Source organism: Malaclemys terrapin, chromosome 3, assembly GCF_027887155.1.
Source record: "Malaclemys terrapin pileata isolate rMalTer1 chromosome 3, rMalTer1.hap1, whole genome shotgun sequence".
Lineage (NCBI taxonomy): Eukaryota > Metazoa > Chordata > Testudines > Emydidae > Malaclemys > Malaclemys terrapin.
In genome coordinates this window covers 161,532,923-161,553,813 of record NC_071507.1, presented here as the reverse complement: position 1 = coordinate 161,553,813, position 20,891 = coordinate 161,532,923, and the positions used below count along the sequence as shown (strand labels likewise).

Here is a 20,891-nt window from a genome sequence, read left to right as displayed (position 1 = left end):
TTATTTTTGAGGGAATCCTAAAATGTGGAAAGGAGATTTTAAATCATCCTAACACAACACAATCAAAACAATTTGTTGGAAACTGTAATTTTGGTAACTTTGTGATTTTAAATACCAAAGAAGCGTATAATATAATCTCTTTGAATATTTTCCTTTTTCATAAAATATTTCTCTCTCTCTTTGTTGAGAGTTTCCATGGTTCCCTATTATTTTATCTTTCCTCTTCAGAGTTTACTTCTTCCCCACAGATGAACAGGGACTGGGAAGAGCCTTTCCCATTCCCATTAATTTTACCATCTGGAAATGAGCCAGCATTTTAATTTGATGCTGGCAAACATTTCAACATAGTGAAGCCATAAATCTATTGCTCTCTGCTGATTAAATAGTACAGGCTTGATAGACTTTCCTGCCATTGGACTTGGACATCCTGCATTTCATCATTCATGACTTACCTTATGCTGTGTAAGCTGCATCTTTATTTTGTCTGGATCATTTGCAATTTCGAGCTCTGAATCCAATGACTTTTCTGACTCTTCCAACCATGCCATAAGTTTGTTCCAGGCTTCATGGAACTGTGGAAAAGCATGACATGGATTCACACAAATGTATAAATATGTTAGTGCATAAAATACGCAAAAAAGATTAAAACCTGACATGCCAGCTCAGGGCCAGAGTGTGACCAGCTGCTAGAGAGAGGTGCAATCATGGGACAAATCCAAGGAGCCTTCCTCTCTTCATGGCCCCCTAATGAGCCATTCATTCTCACTGGAGCTGACCTCACCCTCTTAACATAATCAGCAACCTTTAAGGGGTATCGCAGTATGCATGGTCCCCAGGATTTCCAGGGAGCTCTGTGAGACATAATGTTGATGTGGTATGGCTCTGCACCCACGTGGACTAGGACCCTAAAGGCCCTCCATTTTTATTCAGTTCCTACTCAGCTAAGAATTCTACTGACTGCATTTCTCCTGAGTAAGGACTGGGAGAACACAGTAAGCAAGTTGCTTATTTATTGAACCTATGGACCAGCCCTAAGGACAATAGCAGTAATTATTTTGGGGAACCCTCCCACAGATCACTAGTTAAGGAAAGTTTCTGTGTGGATTTCTCTCATCCTACCAGCAATAATCCTTGTGGAAGAGCATCAGGATCTCAAACCTTTCTCTCTTCTGCAGCGCAGTAAAAACAACCTTCAAGGAAAAGAGGCAACGAAGAAGGAATAGACTCTAGGGTTCTTGATGTGAAACATCAAGAGCCGTGTCTTGAGGAAGGGAATTTACTGGCCTTGTCTTTTCACTCCACTCTTTTAAGCTCTGTAGCTGGGTGAGCACCCAGCTCCGGCCCTGGAAGGGTAAAAGCAGCCCTGGAGAGGGCTTAAGCGGAGACAGCTAGACTGATTAGAAAAGCAGCCACAGCTGTGGGCCGCCTAATCAGGGCCCAGCTGGCCCTTATAAGAGGGCTGGGGCCAGAAGCTGAACACAGGGACTATCTCTCTCTAGCTGTTGAGAGGGATGGGCTGGCTGCTGGGAGCTGAGCAGGGTACCTAGACTGGAGCAGGGCTGGGGAAAGGCCAGAGGAGCTGGGGAGCTCCAGCCTGGAAACCCCCACAGGCTGCAGGCCTTGTTACAGGCCAAGAAGGTACTGGGGTTGCAGAGGAGCAGGTCCAAACCCTCCTTGCAAATGGTGAGTGACAATTATACTGCAGTCTACCCCAGTGAGCAGGGGCTAGATGGTGACTGGCAGTAGCAAAATACTGAGGTGAGGTGGGGATAGAGGGTTGGGAGTTCTCCGGGGGAGGGGAGACCCAGCAAGACTGTGGGGTACTGCAGGGGGCAGAACCCTGGCAGAAGGGGCACTGGGGTCCAGGAGGGACACAGTGACCAGCGGCAAGGCAAGACACCAGCCTGCAGAGGGCACTCCGGAGGCTGGCAAGCTAATTCCCTGGACAACCAGCAGGAGGCGTTGCCAGGTGAGTTGTCGCACCAGTACAAGCTCCTAATAAAAACGCACTTCTGCTGAGCTGCCTATACTAAATCTTCTTGATTGTACAGAAAATCCCTGTTGTTTCCTTTCCCTGACATCGGTCTGTCTCTCCACCCAGCTGGCCAAGGAGTGGGAGCATAGAACAATTAGAATCCCTTTCCATCCATTTGGACCCTGCGCTGGTCGGGGTCGGGAACCTGGCTCTTGAAGTCAGCACTCAGCTATACTGCTATACTACACTCCATCTCCATACATTGTTTCTGCTTTCTGATTGTCTGAGAGTCACTGTGACCAGCTCTGCAAAGTATTCTCTCTCTACCATATATCTTCCTGCAGATTTGCGTGTGTGTGTGTGTGTGTGTGTGTGTGTGAGAGAGAGATGTTGTTTGAAAATAAATTGTATTTTATGATATGATTGCACAATTTATTACATCTAACAGTTTGTGTCATCCCAGTTGTGTGGTGGCAACAATTAACACAGGTATGTGTCTTGGCTTGTGAACATGGACACGACTCTATTTCAATAAAATAAACAAACACTTCTCTGTTGAAGTTTAAACACACTAAACTCCAATTCCCCATCTATCATATATGCCCTTTGCTAAGGGACATATGAATCAGAGATTAACTGACCAATTCCTGGAGAGGTGAACTATGTATGAGCATTTCCATTTCTTAAGTTCTTCCTCACAGTAAGTCACCAGAGTGTCCTTGCCAGACGGAAAATATTGTTATAGCGGCCAATATAAGGGCAGGGAGAATTAAACATTACTAAGGTAAAACACACCACTAAAAAGAAAACAGTGGACAATATCTCACTCTCTAATACAGAAATGGGTCCATCACACTCTTTCCAGTAAAAAGTTGATTATGTAATTTCTTCTGGAAGGCAGAAGGCACTGATATACATCTGGAAGCCATACTGCAACTCTCGTCCTTTATAGACTATATTACATTGCTGACAGAAGTCGCTGCTGGGTCGAAAGTGAAGCTTTCACCTTCCAAATGAAGTGTGCTATGATTGAATCACAGAAATCGCTCCACTAGCTCAGGCTAATAGATTCTGTTACATTAACTCCAGGCTTCCTTAACAATGCTTTAAAGCACCATATATGTCATGGGTCTGCATTTAGTTAGAGCTAAGTTCAAAGAGCTTTACAACAACTGTCAAATTACCTGTTTCGTTCGTTTCCTTGCATCATCCAAAGCTCTTCCTCTTTCCACTAAGCGCTGAACCACTTTTTCCCATCTACTCTGTACACTAATCAGCAGATTCTTAATAAGGACAACATCCTGTTTCTGGCTGAAATATTTCAGATGGGTTCCAGTTTTATCCAGCTCTATGATCTGGTCTCGGTGAGAATTCACTTCTGTAGCAAAGACCTTGCAAAAGGAAGAAAACCACATTTAAATGTTACACTGGTTGCTCATGTAACAAACACAGAAAAAAAAATGATGTGGTTCTGGACTTTCTGGTGGGACAGACTATAAAATACATCTTAAAAGACATAAAAAGATTTTCTGAGTGACAGCATTACAGGATTGCTTTGGACATTAATACAGTACCTCCAAAGAGCTGGAGGAAAACACTACACATCTGTTTCTTGACATACCTTGTGTTCATCAATTTGAAACAAGACAGTGTCTAAGATAAGACTTGGCCGAGAAGCCACATTCAAAGTCTGCTCTGCCTGGGTAAGCCAGTTGATGAAGTCTTGAAGTGAGTTGTGGAACTCCATAGCCAAATTCAGGGCTTCTTCCAGTTTGGCCTATAAAGATATATAGCTATTTAGTAACAGCTGATGTTTAATTGGTGCTTCATTGACTAAACCATTTTAATAAAATATATCTTGGAGAAAGCTCCTATTTTTGTCATATTGTTTCAACTCAATGTTGACATGTTCTTTATTTCAAAATAATAGCATATAGATAAAGGATATAAAAGGAGTTGCAATGGAAAAATAGGCATAAAACTGGTGACTGAGTAGACAACACAACATCCAATTCCAGGGGTGTGTTTCTATACACCAGAACATCCCAACTCCTGGTGTTGAACGGTTAACGAAATGGAACAACACAGTTTACAAGTTTCAAGACAGAATTCAGGAAACAAACGTAATGTTCAGATTTGGGTCTGATTGCTTGAATCAGGCCATGATGCTAGTTTTGCCATTTGAATGTTTATGAGCTATTAAAAAAGCACTCAGAGATGTTCAGTTAATCAGATTGCGGGGCTGGCCAAGCATTCTATTCAGCCCTATAACTAGCCCTAAGGAGGCTGCCTCATGCGGCAAACTAATTACTCATATCATTGCATTATACAGTCACATTAAGAAACATTTTTGTTTTAAAGTAAAGCTGATTTTGTTAATTACATTTTTCTTTGCAATTATGTCTGTGCTATTCATTTGTGTGTGGCTACCTCTGTTTATAATAATGAATATCATTTACAGTTTGACTGAGATAAAACAATTCAGCTATGGTTCATGATGTAATGAAAACTAAATGAAACTAGAAAAAGAAAACATGCTTAATATCAATAAAATCATTCTGCTCTGAAGTAGTGACTTTAGAAATAGTCTCCAAAAGCAATTGGTAGAAGCCCAATTGCTGGAAACTTTTAAAACTATACTGGTCATAACGCTTGTCAAATGAATACCACAATCCTGCACTGACAGGTAGATTAACAAGATGATCTAATCAGACTTTTCCTTCTCTTACATCTATAATCTCTAATACAAACCAGAAATATCGCCACTCTGCAAAATAAACATGCATCAGTATACTTCCATACCTTTTTATCAAACAGATTTTCACCCCACAAATGATGTTACATCATTAACCTGTGGGTCCATGACTCCTGATAAAAGCACTAGTGAAATCTGAATCATTGTCACACAACAAAAAATTCCAAGTCCCAGCAACCAAGTATAGATATTCTACATATGAAATAATTCAACATTAAGGTACTTAATATGTTATTTAAATTTCTATCCTTATTCTAAACCACACACCTTTCTTTCGCTGAGTTTTGTTTGTACTGAGTCCCATTTTACTTTTAAGTTATTTATATCTTGCTCAACATTTGTCTCAGCAGACCCTGGGCATCTTGCAAGCATCTGCTGGCCTTTCTGCATCAGGTGCTTGTATGTCTCTTCTTTGGCTTCAAAGGCAGCACAGAGTTCCTATATTAAGAAAAAAACAAGAATTATAAAAATCAGTCAGGTAGGAATTCAATACCCTTCCAAAAAAGTTTAGCATCTAAAACCAATTATATATTGGGGGCATTATTGTTAAAACTGGGACAGGGAGCTCATATAATGCACCAAGGGCCAAATCGGGGGGGGGGGGGGGGAAGCGCCCAATTCTTCAGGAAATGAGAATTTGTATGATGTGTCAAATAATTTTTTAGGCTTTTTCCAGGTTATATATACTTAGGACCTGAGTCAGGCATATATATATATATTCTTGACTCAGGTCCTAAGTTTGGCAGACATGACATATGCATTTATCTCACTGGGCAAGGTTAGCCAGGTCTCTAGTTGTTTAAAGTACATGTGGAGCAGGAACACAATGGGTAAACCACCTGGAACCCTTAGGAGGCCTGAAGCAATCCAACATATCCCCAAAAGGGGTTTGCACAGCATGGAAGAGTTGCTTTACCTTCTACCCTCTGCATCTCTCTTCACCCACTAGGCATGTCACTGTGCACATCTACTGAATGCCAAATCAGCATAAGTAACATAGTTGTACCTACACATACTCTTCTTTTCTGACCAACTTATACTTGGGATCCTATTCTCCTAACACTGCATACATACATCCCTATCCTGATGGGAGGCCACTACCATAAAACAAATAATTAATAACAGGCCCCTCAAGTGTACCACACTTGATTATAATACATGTGCTGCATCAGAGCAGATTCTCCCTCCCAAACTAGGGCAAAGTTCCGCAGGAAAAGAAGCAAGAGCTGCTGGTGGGGAAGGAGCAGGAGGAGATGATCCTCTGGCAGCTCTGGGCTTCCTGCTCCTCTCTATCCCTCTATCCCCCCGCCAACTGGAACCAGTTTATTTTATATACAACCTTAAAAATAGGCTGTGCCCTTAAAAAATGTGTTTGGTGTGACAAACAAAGAAACACAGGTTCCACATGATCACTTGTCACAAATTGCCAGGGTTTGTATCACACAATGGCAGGTTTGGAGATTGCAAGATATGATCAATAATAGCAACAACAATTGGCCTCAGTTTCTCAATTTTTCAATATGCAGAAATGAGGCTAACACTATATATCTATATCTATATCTATATATATCTCACATAGGTGCTGTAAGGTTCAATTGCAATTTGAAGTCCTCAAGTAAAATTCTATATACATGTGAAGAATTCTATTACTATTCTGTTTATGGTATACATGTATGTGTCACTCATATATTTACACAGCAATCCATAACAGATATAATGATCTGGTAAAGACATAGGAAGCTGTTTTAAATGTGGAGTGTGGGGCTTTGGATCAGGCCCTGAATGGATACTAATCTGTTTATAAAGCAAATTATTAGGGTGTTTGCATTTCTTTTTTTCAAAATACCATGTTTTATTTCGCATTATCTTCTAGTCTCCGACAATCCATTCTAAAATAATAAACTATTTTTGTGTACATCTATAAATAATCTGGAAAAGCAATATTTTCATATATTTTACCATCTCAGAAACATACAAACAAAAAAAAAACCAAATTATCACATTTTGAAACAAAAATCACTAGTGGGAAAAGACATTTTATATTGTTTCACAATCCTTACAGTCAAAGTATGAACATATGACAATAGGAATTTATAATGGAAACTGTGTCAGACACATAATAGTTTAAGTATATAAAGATCAATAGGTATCACTCTCATAGTTGAGCTAGAAGATCATGAGTTCAAGTTAAACATTAGGACTTGGGCTCATATCCATTGTTAACAACAATGCAGGATAATATTACATAGATGGTGCATTACTAGAGATGCCATCCTTTGGAGTGAGGTATTAAATCAAGGCATCTTTCAACCCACTTCTACAGGTTCTCTATGTGGGAAAAAAAATCTTTTCATAGGATTTCTCTAACAAAGGCAGGAAGGGAAGAATTCAGACATCATGGCTAACTTTCCCTTTCTAAATAAAATAGGCTCTGTGTGTGATCTCAAAGTCCTTACTCAATCCCAACTGCTGTTGAGTTCAATGAGAGTTTTGGATGGGTAAAGAATGCAAGATTGAGCCTGCTATTTCAAGGCTGTGTATATCCCTGTTTAAGAATATTTATTCTGGAAATTAAAGATACAATTTTGAGGATAAGGGAGGAAAGAAGAAATGTAAATTTCACTGCAAAAACAGTAAACATTTCCATATTTATTGCTGAAAACGAGAGCTCCCAAAACCGTTTTCACTACTGTCATAATGTTAATCAACAGTGAAAACTAATTAACTTTGGCAGATGCTAAATGATTACTTTTGCAACCCTGCTAATTACAATTTCGTTTTTGCTAGTAGAAGTTGTTAATGTCCCGTACAGGCATTCTGATATAGAAAACATGCTAGTTTTGTTAGTCTCTGCCCTGGTCTACACTAGGAGTGGATCGATCTAAGATACGCAACTTCAGCTATGAGAATAGAGTAGCTGAAGTCGACGTATCTTAGATCGACTTACCTCGTGACCTCATGGCGCGGGGTCCTACACTAGATGCGATAAATTGATCCCTGATAGATCATTCACTACCCGCCGATCCGGCGGGTAGTGAAGACCTGCCCTCTGAAATCTAGACCATTTGCAAAACCTTCTAATATTAAGATACTCACCATGTGGGTATTAAGCTGCTCTCTTGCAGTTTCTGGTAAACCTCCAACAGGTTTTGATGCCAACAGCTGACGTTCGGTGTCTGTCAGCCATTGCTGCATATCTTCAACTTCACCATGGAAACCTTGGGCCTAAATTACACCATATAACTTCAGAACATATTTAAATGTTTTGAATTGTGATAGCAGCTCAGAGGCAGAAGAAGCTTGGCAACATACTAAATCACAGGTTTACAATAAGTAAAGAAAATTCCTAAACAAAAATCTTTAAGTTGCACTTAAAGTTGCTACATAAAATTAAAAAAATGGTGTACCATTGAACATATCCCTGAAAACCCAAATCATATAAAACTATAATATATATATGTGTGTGTGTGTGTGTGTGTATATATATATATATATATATATATATATATATATATATATATATATATATATATATATATATGCTATAAGAGAAGACTACATAAATAAAGACTACAGAAATAATTCTGAGACCAAGCCCAACATCCAATTCACCTACACAGAGTGAAATTCACTCCTGTGCAGATAGCCCACACAATTCTTAAAAATGCAGGCCAAAATTCAGACTTTTGGGTCAGTATTATTAAAGGATAGTGGCCAACTGTGATATATACATCTGGATCCAAACTCTCCCAAAACTCAGGTATTTTTGCATCCATGGTTTTGATTTAGACCCGCACGTAATACACAGATCTGTATATTTAATGCAAGTTATCCCTTTTTCCTAGTTATCCCTTTAAGTTTTCACTTCCTGCTCACCTGGATCAAGGCACTGTCCAGCTGCTGTTTCCTTTGTTCTGTTTTTTTCAACACATTTTGCCAGCGCTGATTCAAAAGTTCCAACTTGCTCTGTAGATTGCTTGCTTCTTCAACAGCACTTGATTCAATCAGGTCATTTCCTGCTTTCTTAACTGTTTCCACAGTGGACTGATGAGCTAACACATCATTTTGTAGCACCTAGAGGAAAAAAACAAACACGTAGGCCTGTTCATTTTTATAATTAATTTAATTAAGGTGCCCACAGTCACTGAAGAATTTCAACTATGATTTAGAGAGAATATTCATAATCAACACAGGTTTTAGCACCTAATTAAGGTAGTATAAATGAATCTCACTTTGATCGAAAGCAATATTAAGCCATTGAGCCAAGCTATACATTTCAGTTTTATACTCAAATAAAATAACATTTTCCTTCTGAATAACAATCAAAGTTAGGATATGTTTTTTGTACTGCTGAGGGTATGTTGCCACCATGCAGGATACCCAGTATTCAGATTGCTGTGTCACTTCATGCCTCTTTCTCTCCCTCAGACCTGCCTGTAATGGCACTTTTCTGTGGTGCCTGTGGTTTTGGAGGACAAGACCTGGGCCTAATGAGGCCTGGGGTGAGGTAGGCACTGCTGATGGCTGCCAGAGGGGATAAGAGGAAGAGGAACAAAAAGAGATAGATCCTTTGATGGCTCCCATACCAGCACTAGCTGTAGCACCGAGGTTGCCAGGCTGCCTTTTTTCCATATCTCAGTGTCATCTTTCATGTTATACCAAACTAGCATGGCAGTTAAAACTTCCCTGAAGTTGGGGAATGGTCATATAACTTCCTATCAACTACTCCAGGCTGGTAAATAGAACACAGAACATCCTCCCTCCTGAAATCATGTATGGCACTGGCAGTGCATTCTGGGAAGGTGTTATTTTCAGACGGTGACAAAAATGTTTTTACAATTGAGGGAAATTGTTTTAAAATCTGAAATAAGAAAAATTAGAAAGTGGGGTTGGGGAGAACAGGAAAAAATGTAAACAAAGGGCCCAATCTGCAAAATGCAAGTTTGATATTTCTCAGATCCTGGGCTCCAGCCACCTCCAAAATTATTAGAATATGGAGATAAGATAAAAAGTTGAAAATTTTTTTAAATAAAATACATGGAGAGGTCAATTGCACAAACTCAGTGGAAAGAAGAATCTTTAAGCCAATGGTGATCCTTGTGTATAGGAAGGGTCTCATATTATCACTCTTATTTCTGTTTAAGCACTGGGGAAACCATAGTTATTTTAAATATGTCCCCCAATAGGAAAAATAAAGGGTTATTCCCAGAAGCAGATGCCTCTTATTCCTTCCTTCCTGATGAAGTTCCCTCAGGACAAAGATTATTCTCTCCCAAGTTCTCAAGAGATGAATGTTTTTCCATGTTAAAACAGGAAGCAGCACTCTGTGAACTCCCTAGCCTATAAACTCCAGTTTAAGAACAGGAAGAATGCTGTGTAATGTGTTTGCTGAACTCCTTCAGCACTCAAGGTAGATTGAGTAATCAGTGATGTCGCTGTGCTATTAATGTGGTAAAACACTTCCTTTCACTGAGAAGGCGAGAGACATATGGAGCAGACTCTGGTTTCTGTAATGATTTTAAGAGGGCCCCATTCTGAAGTTGGTCATGTATATTAGAGAAATGTCTTAGTTCTCTCTATACAGTCAGTTTTGGTGCATTGTGTCTGGTCTTGAGAGGACTTTGAACTAAAATATTGAGTACTTTTTAAAGTGATTTGCAAGACATAATTTAAAATGCATGTTTTTGCTATTCTGAAGGAAGGAGAGGTGACACTTAAGGATTGGAACCTGATATGAAATCTGCATGACCTATGAAAGCATACCTTCAAAACCAGTATTTTGCCACACAAAAGAGCTGAGAATTCTTCTTCCAAGAAGATACTCTTGAAAGTGAAGGACCTTTCACATTTGCCTAGTGCAATGGACTCCTGATTGGGGTCCAGAGGTGTCATAACAATAATTAACAATTAATAATGTTTTGCAGAGAGACAGTGGCAAAGGTATAGGTTACTCCGATAGTCGGTGGGTGTATGGGAGCAGCAGAGCACATGACAGTCTGAGCCAAAGGAGGTGCAATTTTGTAGTTCCAAAAATATTGATTCTTTGTTCTCTTCTGAGGTTGGGGCCCAGCTGTGTGTGGGTTGAAGTATACTTCATGGGCCCTGACCTGACTAAGGGTCAATGTGGAATCATACAGCCCCAGGGGAAGTGCCAGGCTCAGTGCTCGAACACATGCCATCTATACTGAGGAAGAATGGAGGCCGGAGGAGAGACAGTAACATTATTCATGCAGCAGTCATTATAGCTTCTAGATCGGCACTCTCAGTCTTAATCTGTCTCTTGAAAACCTCTAAGACAATTATTTAACAAGTGCAAATCTTTACAATAAGAAACATAGCTTAAGATAAACATCAAACTAACATCTCAGTGAACACAGTATAATTACATACATGATGTTTGGCAAGTTCAATTTCAATAGCCTTGGGGTCTCCGCCCACAGGTTTCTGTTCATTCAGCAGGTCTTCTGTGTGCGTCAGCCATGTCAGTAATTCATCCAGGGCATGTTGGAACTGCCCCAAAGCTAACAAGGCACCCTCCAGCTTGTGCTATAGTGAAAATAAAATAAAAATAACAATGAAATTATTTTATGAAGCTAATGATCTAACTGGCTTAAACTGCATAGAATGCCACTAGACTCCATTTTCACCGAATGGTGAGCCTGAGTCCAATAGTCAGAGCACTAATCAGAGAGCAGCAACATTATCCTAGCTCAAGCAACTGCTCTATAGTTAAAGCTGAGTTGGCAGTTCCATTATATAGCCTTAAATTCTTGGCCATTCCAGATCCTATTATAAAACAAGATACAGAATGTTGGCTATCTCAGCACAGAATTAATTGCATTTTTCATTATTTATATTTTGATTTGAACTTAAATGCTACTTGGTCCGAGGTCTTTTTAATGAGCTTTGGTTTTTCAATGAAATGGTTCAATTTAGAAATGAATACAAACTTTTCTAAGCACTGCATTTTTCAATTTGCCTGTGTCATTTTGATAATTTAGTGTTTTGGAAAGAACGCTGAAGTGACTTATTTGTAAGTGTGAAAAAGAGGTGTTCAACACATTATTTTTGTATTTGGTCTTCTGTGTGTATTTACAAGTTTTCGACCACCAATAAAATACCATCAAAAAACAAAATGAAACAAACAAATAGGATTTGATTCGATACTTGACACAGGAAGTGATATGCTGCCAAGTGTTTGAAAATCGTAAAGTAAAACTCAGTAAAATGTGAAACACTCTTTCGGTAATTTGTAATCCCTAAAACATAAAGAAAGAATATGTTACATGGGCTGGTACAAACAGTGCGTAACAAAAAGCTATGCTGACAGCTCTGCATCACATCTGACAAACTCCCATCCCAACTTCATTCACCTGTCTGTTAATAATTTTCTCCTCTAGATTGACCCACATCAGTTTGAGCTCTGAGAGGGGTTCTTGAACTGTGTGCTTGTCACTTTCTTCTGTAACCTTCTTCAACAACAGTTCTGCTTGATGATTTAGCCTTTCCATTTCTATTTGCTGCTGATAAGCCTCCATCTTAAATTGCTGTTGTAAATACAAACATACAGAAAATCATTTTTCTCACAGGTAACTATCACACTGTACACAGTAGAAATACTGGTGCTTAAAATATTACATGCAACGCTGTCAGCTGCCATGATGCTAACATTTTCTTTTTCCTGTTCTAATGTGTTGTAATAATTTGCAAACAATGGTAATGTATTTCCTGATTCAATATTTATATACAGTATCAGGCGGTAGCCGTGTTAGTCTGTATCCACAAAAACAAGGAGGAGTCCGGTGGCACCTTAAAGACTAACAGATTTATTTGGGCATAAGCTTTCGTGGGTAAAAAACCTCCTTCTTCAGATGCACCTGATGGTATTTTACCCACGAAAGCTTATGCCCAAATAAATCTGTTAGTCTTTAAGGTGCCACCAGACTCCTCCTTGTTTTTGTATTTACAGTATGCTTTAAATCAAGAAGATCCCAGCTAACTGAAAAGACAAAGATACATGTTAAGGTCTCCAAAAATACTCTCCTTCCCTTTGGTAATCATGTGCATAGGAAGATAAAGAATGTAAGACTGTTTACTATCATGCATTCTGGTTTGTGGCAAAGGCAATAGTAATTTCTGGCTACAGGGGCTGAGATAATATACTACTCTGAACTTACATAGAACCTTTCACTGAAAAATCTGAAAGCAATTTCAGTAGTCAGTTATCCTATTTTACAGACTGGCAAACTGAGGCAACAAGCGGATTCTTTTTTCACTCAGATTTTTGTAAGATATGTGGTTATGATTCATAAAAAAAGTGATATCATGAAAAAAGAAGAAAGATATTAATCCTCTTGGCTAAGGCCATGCCGTGAGTCAGTAACAGTCAGGAGCTAAACCAAGGACTCTTGACTCCCAACTCCTACACTAGCCACTACACACCCCTGCTTCCTATTTAAAACATGCATAATAACGTGCTGGTGTCATGACCATAATGAATCATATTTCCATACAGTGGGATTCAGAGTTGGCTTAGAACTTTGTTTCATAGCCCAGTGGGGTCTAGTGGAAATGATGTGATCTCAGTTTGTGTATTTAGGCATGGTCCATGACATCAGGAGTCAGAGGCTTTGGAGGAAGTTGCCCACCCACATTCCAGATGGAGGTCAAAGGTGGCTGACACAGGGCGAGCGAGAAAAATAAAAGGTGAAGGGAAAAATATCTTCAAATAACTTTTTAACAGAAATCAATGTTATAACAAATGTTTTTTCGGAGTTCTCAAATCATATTTACATAGAATAAAATCTGGCCCCGCTGAAGTCGGTGGCAAAGGTTTTCACCCAGATACAATAAGCTACTTACTGTAAAAGCATTATGATATTTGGAAGTTTTTATAGAACTACACTTGGCTGCTGAAATATGTAGAATCATGAAATAAGAAAAATAAACAGCTAGTTCATACCTTCAGTTCTGCAGTTTGCTGCTTCACTGTTTCTAGATCTGTTCCAACTGGTGACATTGAAGCTAATTTACTGCCAGCAATATCTACCCAGTCAAATATTGCCTGAAAATCACAACATTAAATTGCAGTATAAGATAATATTAAGTAAAACAGTATGATTAATCTTGTCATGAGGTACAGTTTGAAAGCTATGTACAATACAAGTATAATTCTCATGTTGATATTGCTGAGTTTATCTGCTACTGCAGGAAATAATTTCATTACCCTCTTTATACGAAAATAATCTGGAAAAAATGAAGTTATTAAAAAGTTCCTTGACAATCCAAGGCAGCGAATATTGATTACATTGACATCCTGCAATACCTGAATATACAAAAAACCCACTGATTTCAATGCCAGGAATATGCATGTAAGAGGTGCAGGATTGGACTTTTATTAACTGCAAGATTCTGTCATAGTTACTTATATTACACAGTACTTTATTTTGGATAATTGCGCTGATTTCAATGGGACCTCTATTATAGCAAATGCACAGTACAGAATTGCTATTTCTGTAGCGTTCTCATCCTTTATTGAGATTGATTTTTATAGTTGATGTCACTGAATAAAATTTGGCTTTTATTAATGACTAATTAGGCACAAATCCCGCTGAAGTCAATGTGAACAAAAATTCCCATTGAAGTCAATGTGAATTTGAATTGTATACCGAGTGTGGAATTAGACCCATTTAGTACATGTAAGGCTCCATGCTGGGCTGATCTGAGCTGCAACTGATCAAGCTCAGTAGGGAGGTGCAACAGTAACTTCAAGTTACATTTATGTCTCCTCCCAATATTGAGGCTTTCCAGCCAATCTGTCTGTTCCTGACATAATGTAGAACAGCCTCAAGAGTGCTCTGTTTTATGCCAACAGCCCTGGAGGGCTGTAACAGCAGCCGGGGCCTGCAGTGGGAAAAGAATGCCTCCACTCTGAACTGGTATTATGGCCCCTCTGCCATTAGCCAAGAAGGAGGATGGCTCTCCACCACAGGACAGTTTCCCAAGAATGGGCAAATCCTGCACTCGTGGTAGACAAAAATGCAGACAGACTTTGTATGTAGATGGGAAATTTATCTGTAGACTTTTTTAGGTAAATCGGCTACATGCACGAGGTGTTCTGATTGGGTAAAATGATGTACTAAAGAACTATATAAATAGCATGATGGAAATGAATAACATATTTAATTCAGAAAATGCAAAATCTTGTACTTATTGTATAAATGAAAGATCTGCAGTAAAATGGAGTTCCTTGAATTTGTCTTCTCTCCCAGGAAAATTGCAGCACTTAGGACTTGAACTATTTAATTTGTTTTTTTATTTCCCTTTTAGCTCATGTAAACATTGTGACACAGCATCAACTTACATATTAATGGAAGTACTGAATGTATCACAATGGAATGTTGCCTATCAGCAGGGTTACCATGCAAATGTGTGGTAACAAATAAAAGCTGCTCTCAGTCTAGTAATAAACAATGTAACTTTAACTCAAAATTTAAACACAATATGAAAAGTAAATAATTATACTAAGAATGTAAACCAGCATATTTATGATATTATGCAACAAATCTGTGAAAATCCTTCAGTTTATTGATGAAAATGTTAATCATAATTCTACAGATGACATCAATTGACAGCTACCCAGTAATATGGTATTTTTTTCTAACACATAAAACATGATAACCTTTCTTACTCAAGATTTTGTTAGCTATATCATAACCATCTTACCTGCAGTCCATCTTGGTACTGAACAGCAGCTTGCATGGCTTCATCAAGTTTGTCTATCCGCTCTTTCCATGCTTTGTTTAGAGTATCCCAAGCTGAATTCAGCTGCAATTAAATAGTGAAATATTTCAGTCAGGCTTTGGATACTTCAGGGCCAAACCTTGTTCTAATTAAAGTCAGTGGATTTTGTCACTGAGTTCAGCTGGCCCCAAAACTGTAACATTACACTACTTCTAAGTACTTTCTGATGGACTATCCATTCTACAGTACACAAACATTATAACATATTAGTATTAAGCATTTATGTTACTCATACCTCATCTATGCTCTTATTGACAATAGGCTTGTCAGGCTCTCCACAAGCAGCTATAAGTTCAGAACCTAAGTTTACCACCATATCGAGTTCTTCCTGCAGTCCATCAACTTCTTCTCGGATAGCCTAAAAGGAGAAAAAATTAAAAATTTCAATGTTGCTATATTTTAAAACTCAAGAATATAGATACAGTTGCTTATCGGCTTTGATTCTTATTTATATTAAGGTCACAAGTGTAACATCTCTCTGGCAATGTGAAAGGACCTTGAAGTAAGCATAAATGCACGCTCACTTATAATGCCCCTTTATATTGACAGAGTGGTTTAAAGTGGCCTTCATTTAAATGAAAACCAGGGCTTATAAGAATAAGTGATTTTGTACAAAAGTAAAAAGTACAGACTAGAAGGCTTTACTCATTTAGAGTTCTTCAACCTGCTGTTTTTGTTTTTCAGTGGTCACCATTCCTGCTGCTAAGTTGTTATAATCAGTATAACTGATTGCAGGCTTGGAAGAAAGCATGTTAATTTCATTTCTTTTAAATGCTACATAATATTCAGAGTATCTAAAATATGTATGACTTGTTTAATTTCAATTACATATTTAACATATGCACAGAGACACAGATAAGCCTATAGACACTCACATGTTGAAACATCTATGCACAAAAAGCAAAAGTGTTGATATACTAATTATTTGCCATGCAGTCTTGAAATACTGTTATAGTTAATTTCTATGTAATTATCCCTATTGGTTTCTGAAGGAATTCTCCTGTTGTATTTCATGGTAATTTTGTAAAAAGATCACATTTCCTATCTGTATAGGAAAAAAAATCCTTTAAACGTAAAAAAATACTTTCTACTGACCTCTGCAGCCTCTTGCTGTTGTTTGACCACAGAGGGGTCAACTCCAGGTCCCTCCAGTTCTCGGATGAAATCCTGAGTATCTTTAATAGTGACTACAAGAGCCATGTGATCACACCAGAACTTTTCAGCCAGCTCCATCACATCCAGCAATTTGGCCTCCCTTTCCTCAGTCAAGGCCTGGATGTCTTCCCAGATGAAGACCATTTGTTTAATTTTATCCTGAACAGCTAAATAGGCAAATGGACTCTATTACATGGGCAACCAACATTTATGTTTACTTTTATAGTGATACATCATGCATACATATGTCACATATATACTCCTTATGGAGGAAACCATCTAGCTTTTTAATTCTGGTTGTAAAATACCCACAACAATGATAAACAGAATCATTTAACATAGCACTTAAAAAAAAAAAAAAACAACCCACCAAAAGTCTGATTTATGACAACCGTTTATAAAGCAAGAAGATTGCTTTTTTTTAAACCTTAAGGCCCTTCTACATGGGAACATTCAAAAATAAGCTAGCTTATTTGAATGAAAAATGAAGATTTTATTTACCACAGCTTTGTTTATTTCAACTAGAAAGAAACTTTCTCTCTCTCAGATAAATTATTACCTTTAGCAGATATATCCTTATCAGCTCCCTCTGAGCGAGCTATCATTTCCTCCCCACGCTGTTTGAGTGTCTCGTACACGGGCTGAAGTTTTTCCAGATCTACTGACACATTCTTATTTTCACTGATCTGCTCTTTAATCTTCTCAACCTCAGCTGAGATTGAAGGTGGCTGCCTCAGACGTTCAACTATGCGTTCCAGACTCTCGAGGGTTGGATCTATCTTGTCATGAAACTGGGGGCATAAAAGAGGGAGGGGTGAGGAGGAAAGGAAATGGGAGGAAAGACAAAACAATCAAAAGACCTACATCTGACGATTTCCTTGAAAAGAAAGGTACTGATAAACTAACATATTAAACATCCCTAGTTGCATGGTGTGCTCTAATACTGTGTAGCTTTTTATCCCTTTCTAATGACTAGGCTACACAGAGAGCTCTGAGAGACAGCTACTGCCTCTAAACAAACAGACCAAGTCCTTAGGTCAAGCAATAGAGATTCATGCTTTCGGATCCACAGGTCCTGGGTTCAGTCCCTACAGCTCACCCATAGAGGGGCATTGTTTCACCTGCCAACAACATTTACCTGACTATAGTCCTGTTTAATTAATAGACTACTTTGTTCCAAATTTTAGAGAGCCATGGGTTTTCCACTTTCATCTTTAACATGTATATGAAGTGACTGTATTCAACACAAAGCTTTGTGTTATTTTAAGGATATGTATTATTATAATGTTTCACACTGGGAACAAGGTTGTGCATGGAAACACTGATGAGGGTTTGATGTGTCAGATAATTGCTATGAACTAACTGTGTGGTGGCAGTAAGTCCAGATATCTATTATAAGCAGTATCTAACACACCTGGAAGAACTGTGGAAGAACCTGAGAGAGCAGGGTCATCTGAAGTGAAACAAAGAGCAATTCCTTTACACTGAAAAGATCCAATGAAAGTACAATTTCCCCTTTCTTGTGGGAGATTGACTATACATCTGACTTATCAACAGAATGTGTGAATGATGTTAATAAACTAGGATGTATTTGTTAGAATGTGTGTGAATATCCTACATGCTTGTGAAGTATATACTAAGGGTGAGATGCAGCTGTTACTATATTCAGATGTCTATTACATTTATTGTGATACTATGAAGCCGAATCCTATATAAGTGATAAAAACTGAAGTTAAATTAGTTTAACTCTTCTCTGATTTGCTCTACTCTGCTCTAATTTGCATGCCAGAACATTTTATACAAAAAATTTAAAATGCTGATTAACTCATTGGGCCTGATTTTGCTCCTACTGAAGTGAATGGGACACTTGTCCTTAACTTTAATAGGGAATATCGTATATCTATAAGACAGTACAGCTTCTGGGCTTACACAGTGCCTTTCATGTATAAGATAGCCTAATGCACTTTACACATTGATGAGTTAGATACGGATACTTCCAAGATTGTGTAAGCAAATGCTTACATCGCCACCATATTATATGTTTATGACAATACACTCTGGGATATTTTAATAAAAAGGGATTATATCAAAACAAATTCTATTGTCTTCTTTTTGTCATGTGTACATACATTTTTATAAACATATATAAATTTAATCTCAACACATTTTTAAATATGTAAGCAGCTTTTCAACATACTGATACTCTGGAAGTTACAAATGAGCATGCATCTATGATTTTCTTCTTTACATAGAGAAACTCTTTTGTGTTTATATATCTGGCACTCAATATTGAGGTTAGAATAGAAAGTGAGTAGCCTGATTTTTAAAGGTATAGAGGTAAGCTCCAATGGACTTTAATGGCAGCAGGACTGAACCCTTAAAGTACAGAACAATATTTTCATCTAAAATAATTACTGGTAGTTGTATTTCAGCAGCATATGTACTTTGATTGTTTTAGAATGCTTAAAAGTATGATGGTTCAACATAAGAATTGGAAAATGCACATTACGATACCAGCTGGTGCTCACAGGCTTGTACACACACAGTCAGCAGTCTGGAAACATAGTGAGATGACCCAAGGAAAAAAAGTATATAAAGGCATATCCTGAGGAGCATTTTAACATATGTTACTTAGAGAAGCATTTGGGAAAGTATTCTAGATCTGGAGAGACTAGCAATACCATTACTTGTTCCCCAGTGCATGGGAAGGAGGGAGAAGTTGTTTCAGTAGAGCTGTATACAGTGTAGTGGTTTTATTCTGGCTTTGGGCTGTATGGTTTTACACACACACACACACAGCGAGTTTTGTTTTGAATTTGAGTGAACTTGTTTTGAATCTGACTGAATTTGTTTTGAATTTGAGTGAACTCATAAAATCTTGAAGTGAAACTAAAAACACAGAATTTCAGCTAGTTCAAAAGTGAAACCACGTAAAACCTCAAATGTCTCAAGGATTTGATGCATAATAATACACCAACTCAGGTTCACTCCAAAGGTTCCTGAACCTTAGCTTATTTTCCTAAGAACCTCATCAGAGTTTTAAGTTTGTAATGAAATGTGAAATCTAGTAAAATCTGGGGGTTCCGTTTTGATGACTGCACATAAATTTTAATTATAAAACACTAGCTAGCAGTTTGTACATATGTTCAAGTGCTTGTGATTATCTCATTCTCTAGTGGCTGGTCTACAAAGAAGATGTAAACCCTTCTACTACTACTATTTAATGGAGATTCTCCTTCACCTTCAGTGGTAGAGGTCTGCATTGGTAGCTGAATGTTGTGAGTTCCAACTATGTATGTGTGACTTAGCTGATTGACTCAGGTGTCCATAGGGGGCAGCATGGATTACTAATATGCGTAGAAGAAAAAATGTTTGCCCAGAATGAAGGTGAAGGTAACATCCCATATTTAGCATTCAGATGTTCCTTAAATAATGACTTCAAAATGATTTGCCATGTGTCAATAAAATGTTGCAAGGACAGCACAAGTATATTGATGAATATAAAAAGTTATAACCCCCTGACTAACAGGAAAACAATGCCATGAGCAATGATCTGAGCATTCACAGGCCATGTGGGTGGGTACGGGAGATAAACCTGCCCTTTATGGTTAATCCATAGCCTAATGACAATGTATATATTTCCATTTGAATGAACCCAGTTACTCGGAGTTTAAATTGATACCTGAGTAGACTGAGAAATGGCTTCATCCAGTGCCAGCGCTCGCTTTTTGACATCTTCTTTAATTTGACTGTAAAGGGTGTCAGCCGCCACGTATTTCTCTTGGATACAAAAACCTTCTCCTGGGCTCAACTCCAACAACTGAGGGCCAGTTTTGTTCATCTTATCTATATGAGGCTTGTGTTCAGCAATCAGCTCACGCAGTTGCTATAACAAACCAAATAACTTATCAGTTTCTTACGCTTACACCGCCACATTACAGCTGTCTGCACTTCTAACACATCCAGCTGGCAAGGAATTCTAAACAAATACTTTTCATCCTAAAGTACAGCACAAATCACATTGACTATAGTCAGTCATTGGCCTGTCTGTGATGGTTCTCTTTCCAACACTGAATAGCTATCCAGGCACAAAATGTTACATTTAAAGATAGACTAGGAAGCTCTATGAAGTAAATAATGTAGAACATATTATTATATCCAAGATGCTAACTGTGCATATGATCCTGGCCACAGACACTCCAT

General features: G+C 38.2%; 1 protein-coding gene across 12 annotated transcripts in view; it reads right to left on the bottom strand.

Moving 5' to 3' along the window:
* DST (dystonin) overlaps window positions 1–20,891 on the bottom strand; it is a 432,436-nt gene that overhangs the window by 35,853 nt on the left and 375,692 nt on the right. For all 12 annotated transcript variants that reach the window (XM_054022022.1, XM_054022027.1, XM_054022023.1 and 9 more), the window contains 14 exons: window positions 20,371–20,574; window positions 17,248–17,479; window positions 16,629–16,855; window positions 15,769–15,891; window positions 15,456–15,557; window positions 13,693–13,794; window positions 12,104–12,277; window positions 11,121–11,276; window positions 8,607–8,804; window positions 7,827–7,955; window positions 4,998–5,168; window positions 3,597–3,752; window positions 3,160–3,366; window positions 453–572 (listed from right to left, as the gene is read on the bottom strand). In XM_054022022.1, the coding sequence (XP_053877997.1) occupies window positions 453–572; window positions 3,160–3,366; window positions 3,597–3,752; window positions 4,998–5,168; window positions 7,827–7,955; window positions 8,607–8,804; window positions 11,121–11,276; window positions 12,104–12,277; window positions 13,693–13,794; window positions 15,456–15,557; window positions 15,769–15,891; window positions 16,629–16,855; window positions 17,248–17,479; window positions 20,371–20,574 (2,301 nt within the window). The remainder of the gene's footprint in view (window positions 1–452; window positions 573–3,159; window positions 3,367–3,596; window positions 3,753–4,997; window positions 5,169–7,826; window positions 7,956–8,606; window positions 8,805–11,120; window positions 11,277–12,103; window positions 12,278–13,692; window positions 13,795–15,455; window positions 15,558–15,768; window positions 15,892–16,628; window positions 16,856–17,247; window positions 17,480–20,370; window positions 20,575–20,891) is intronic.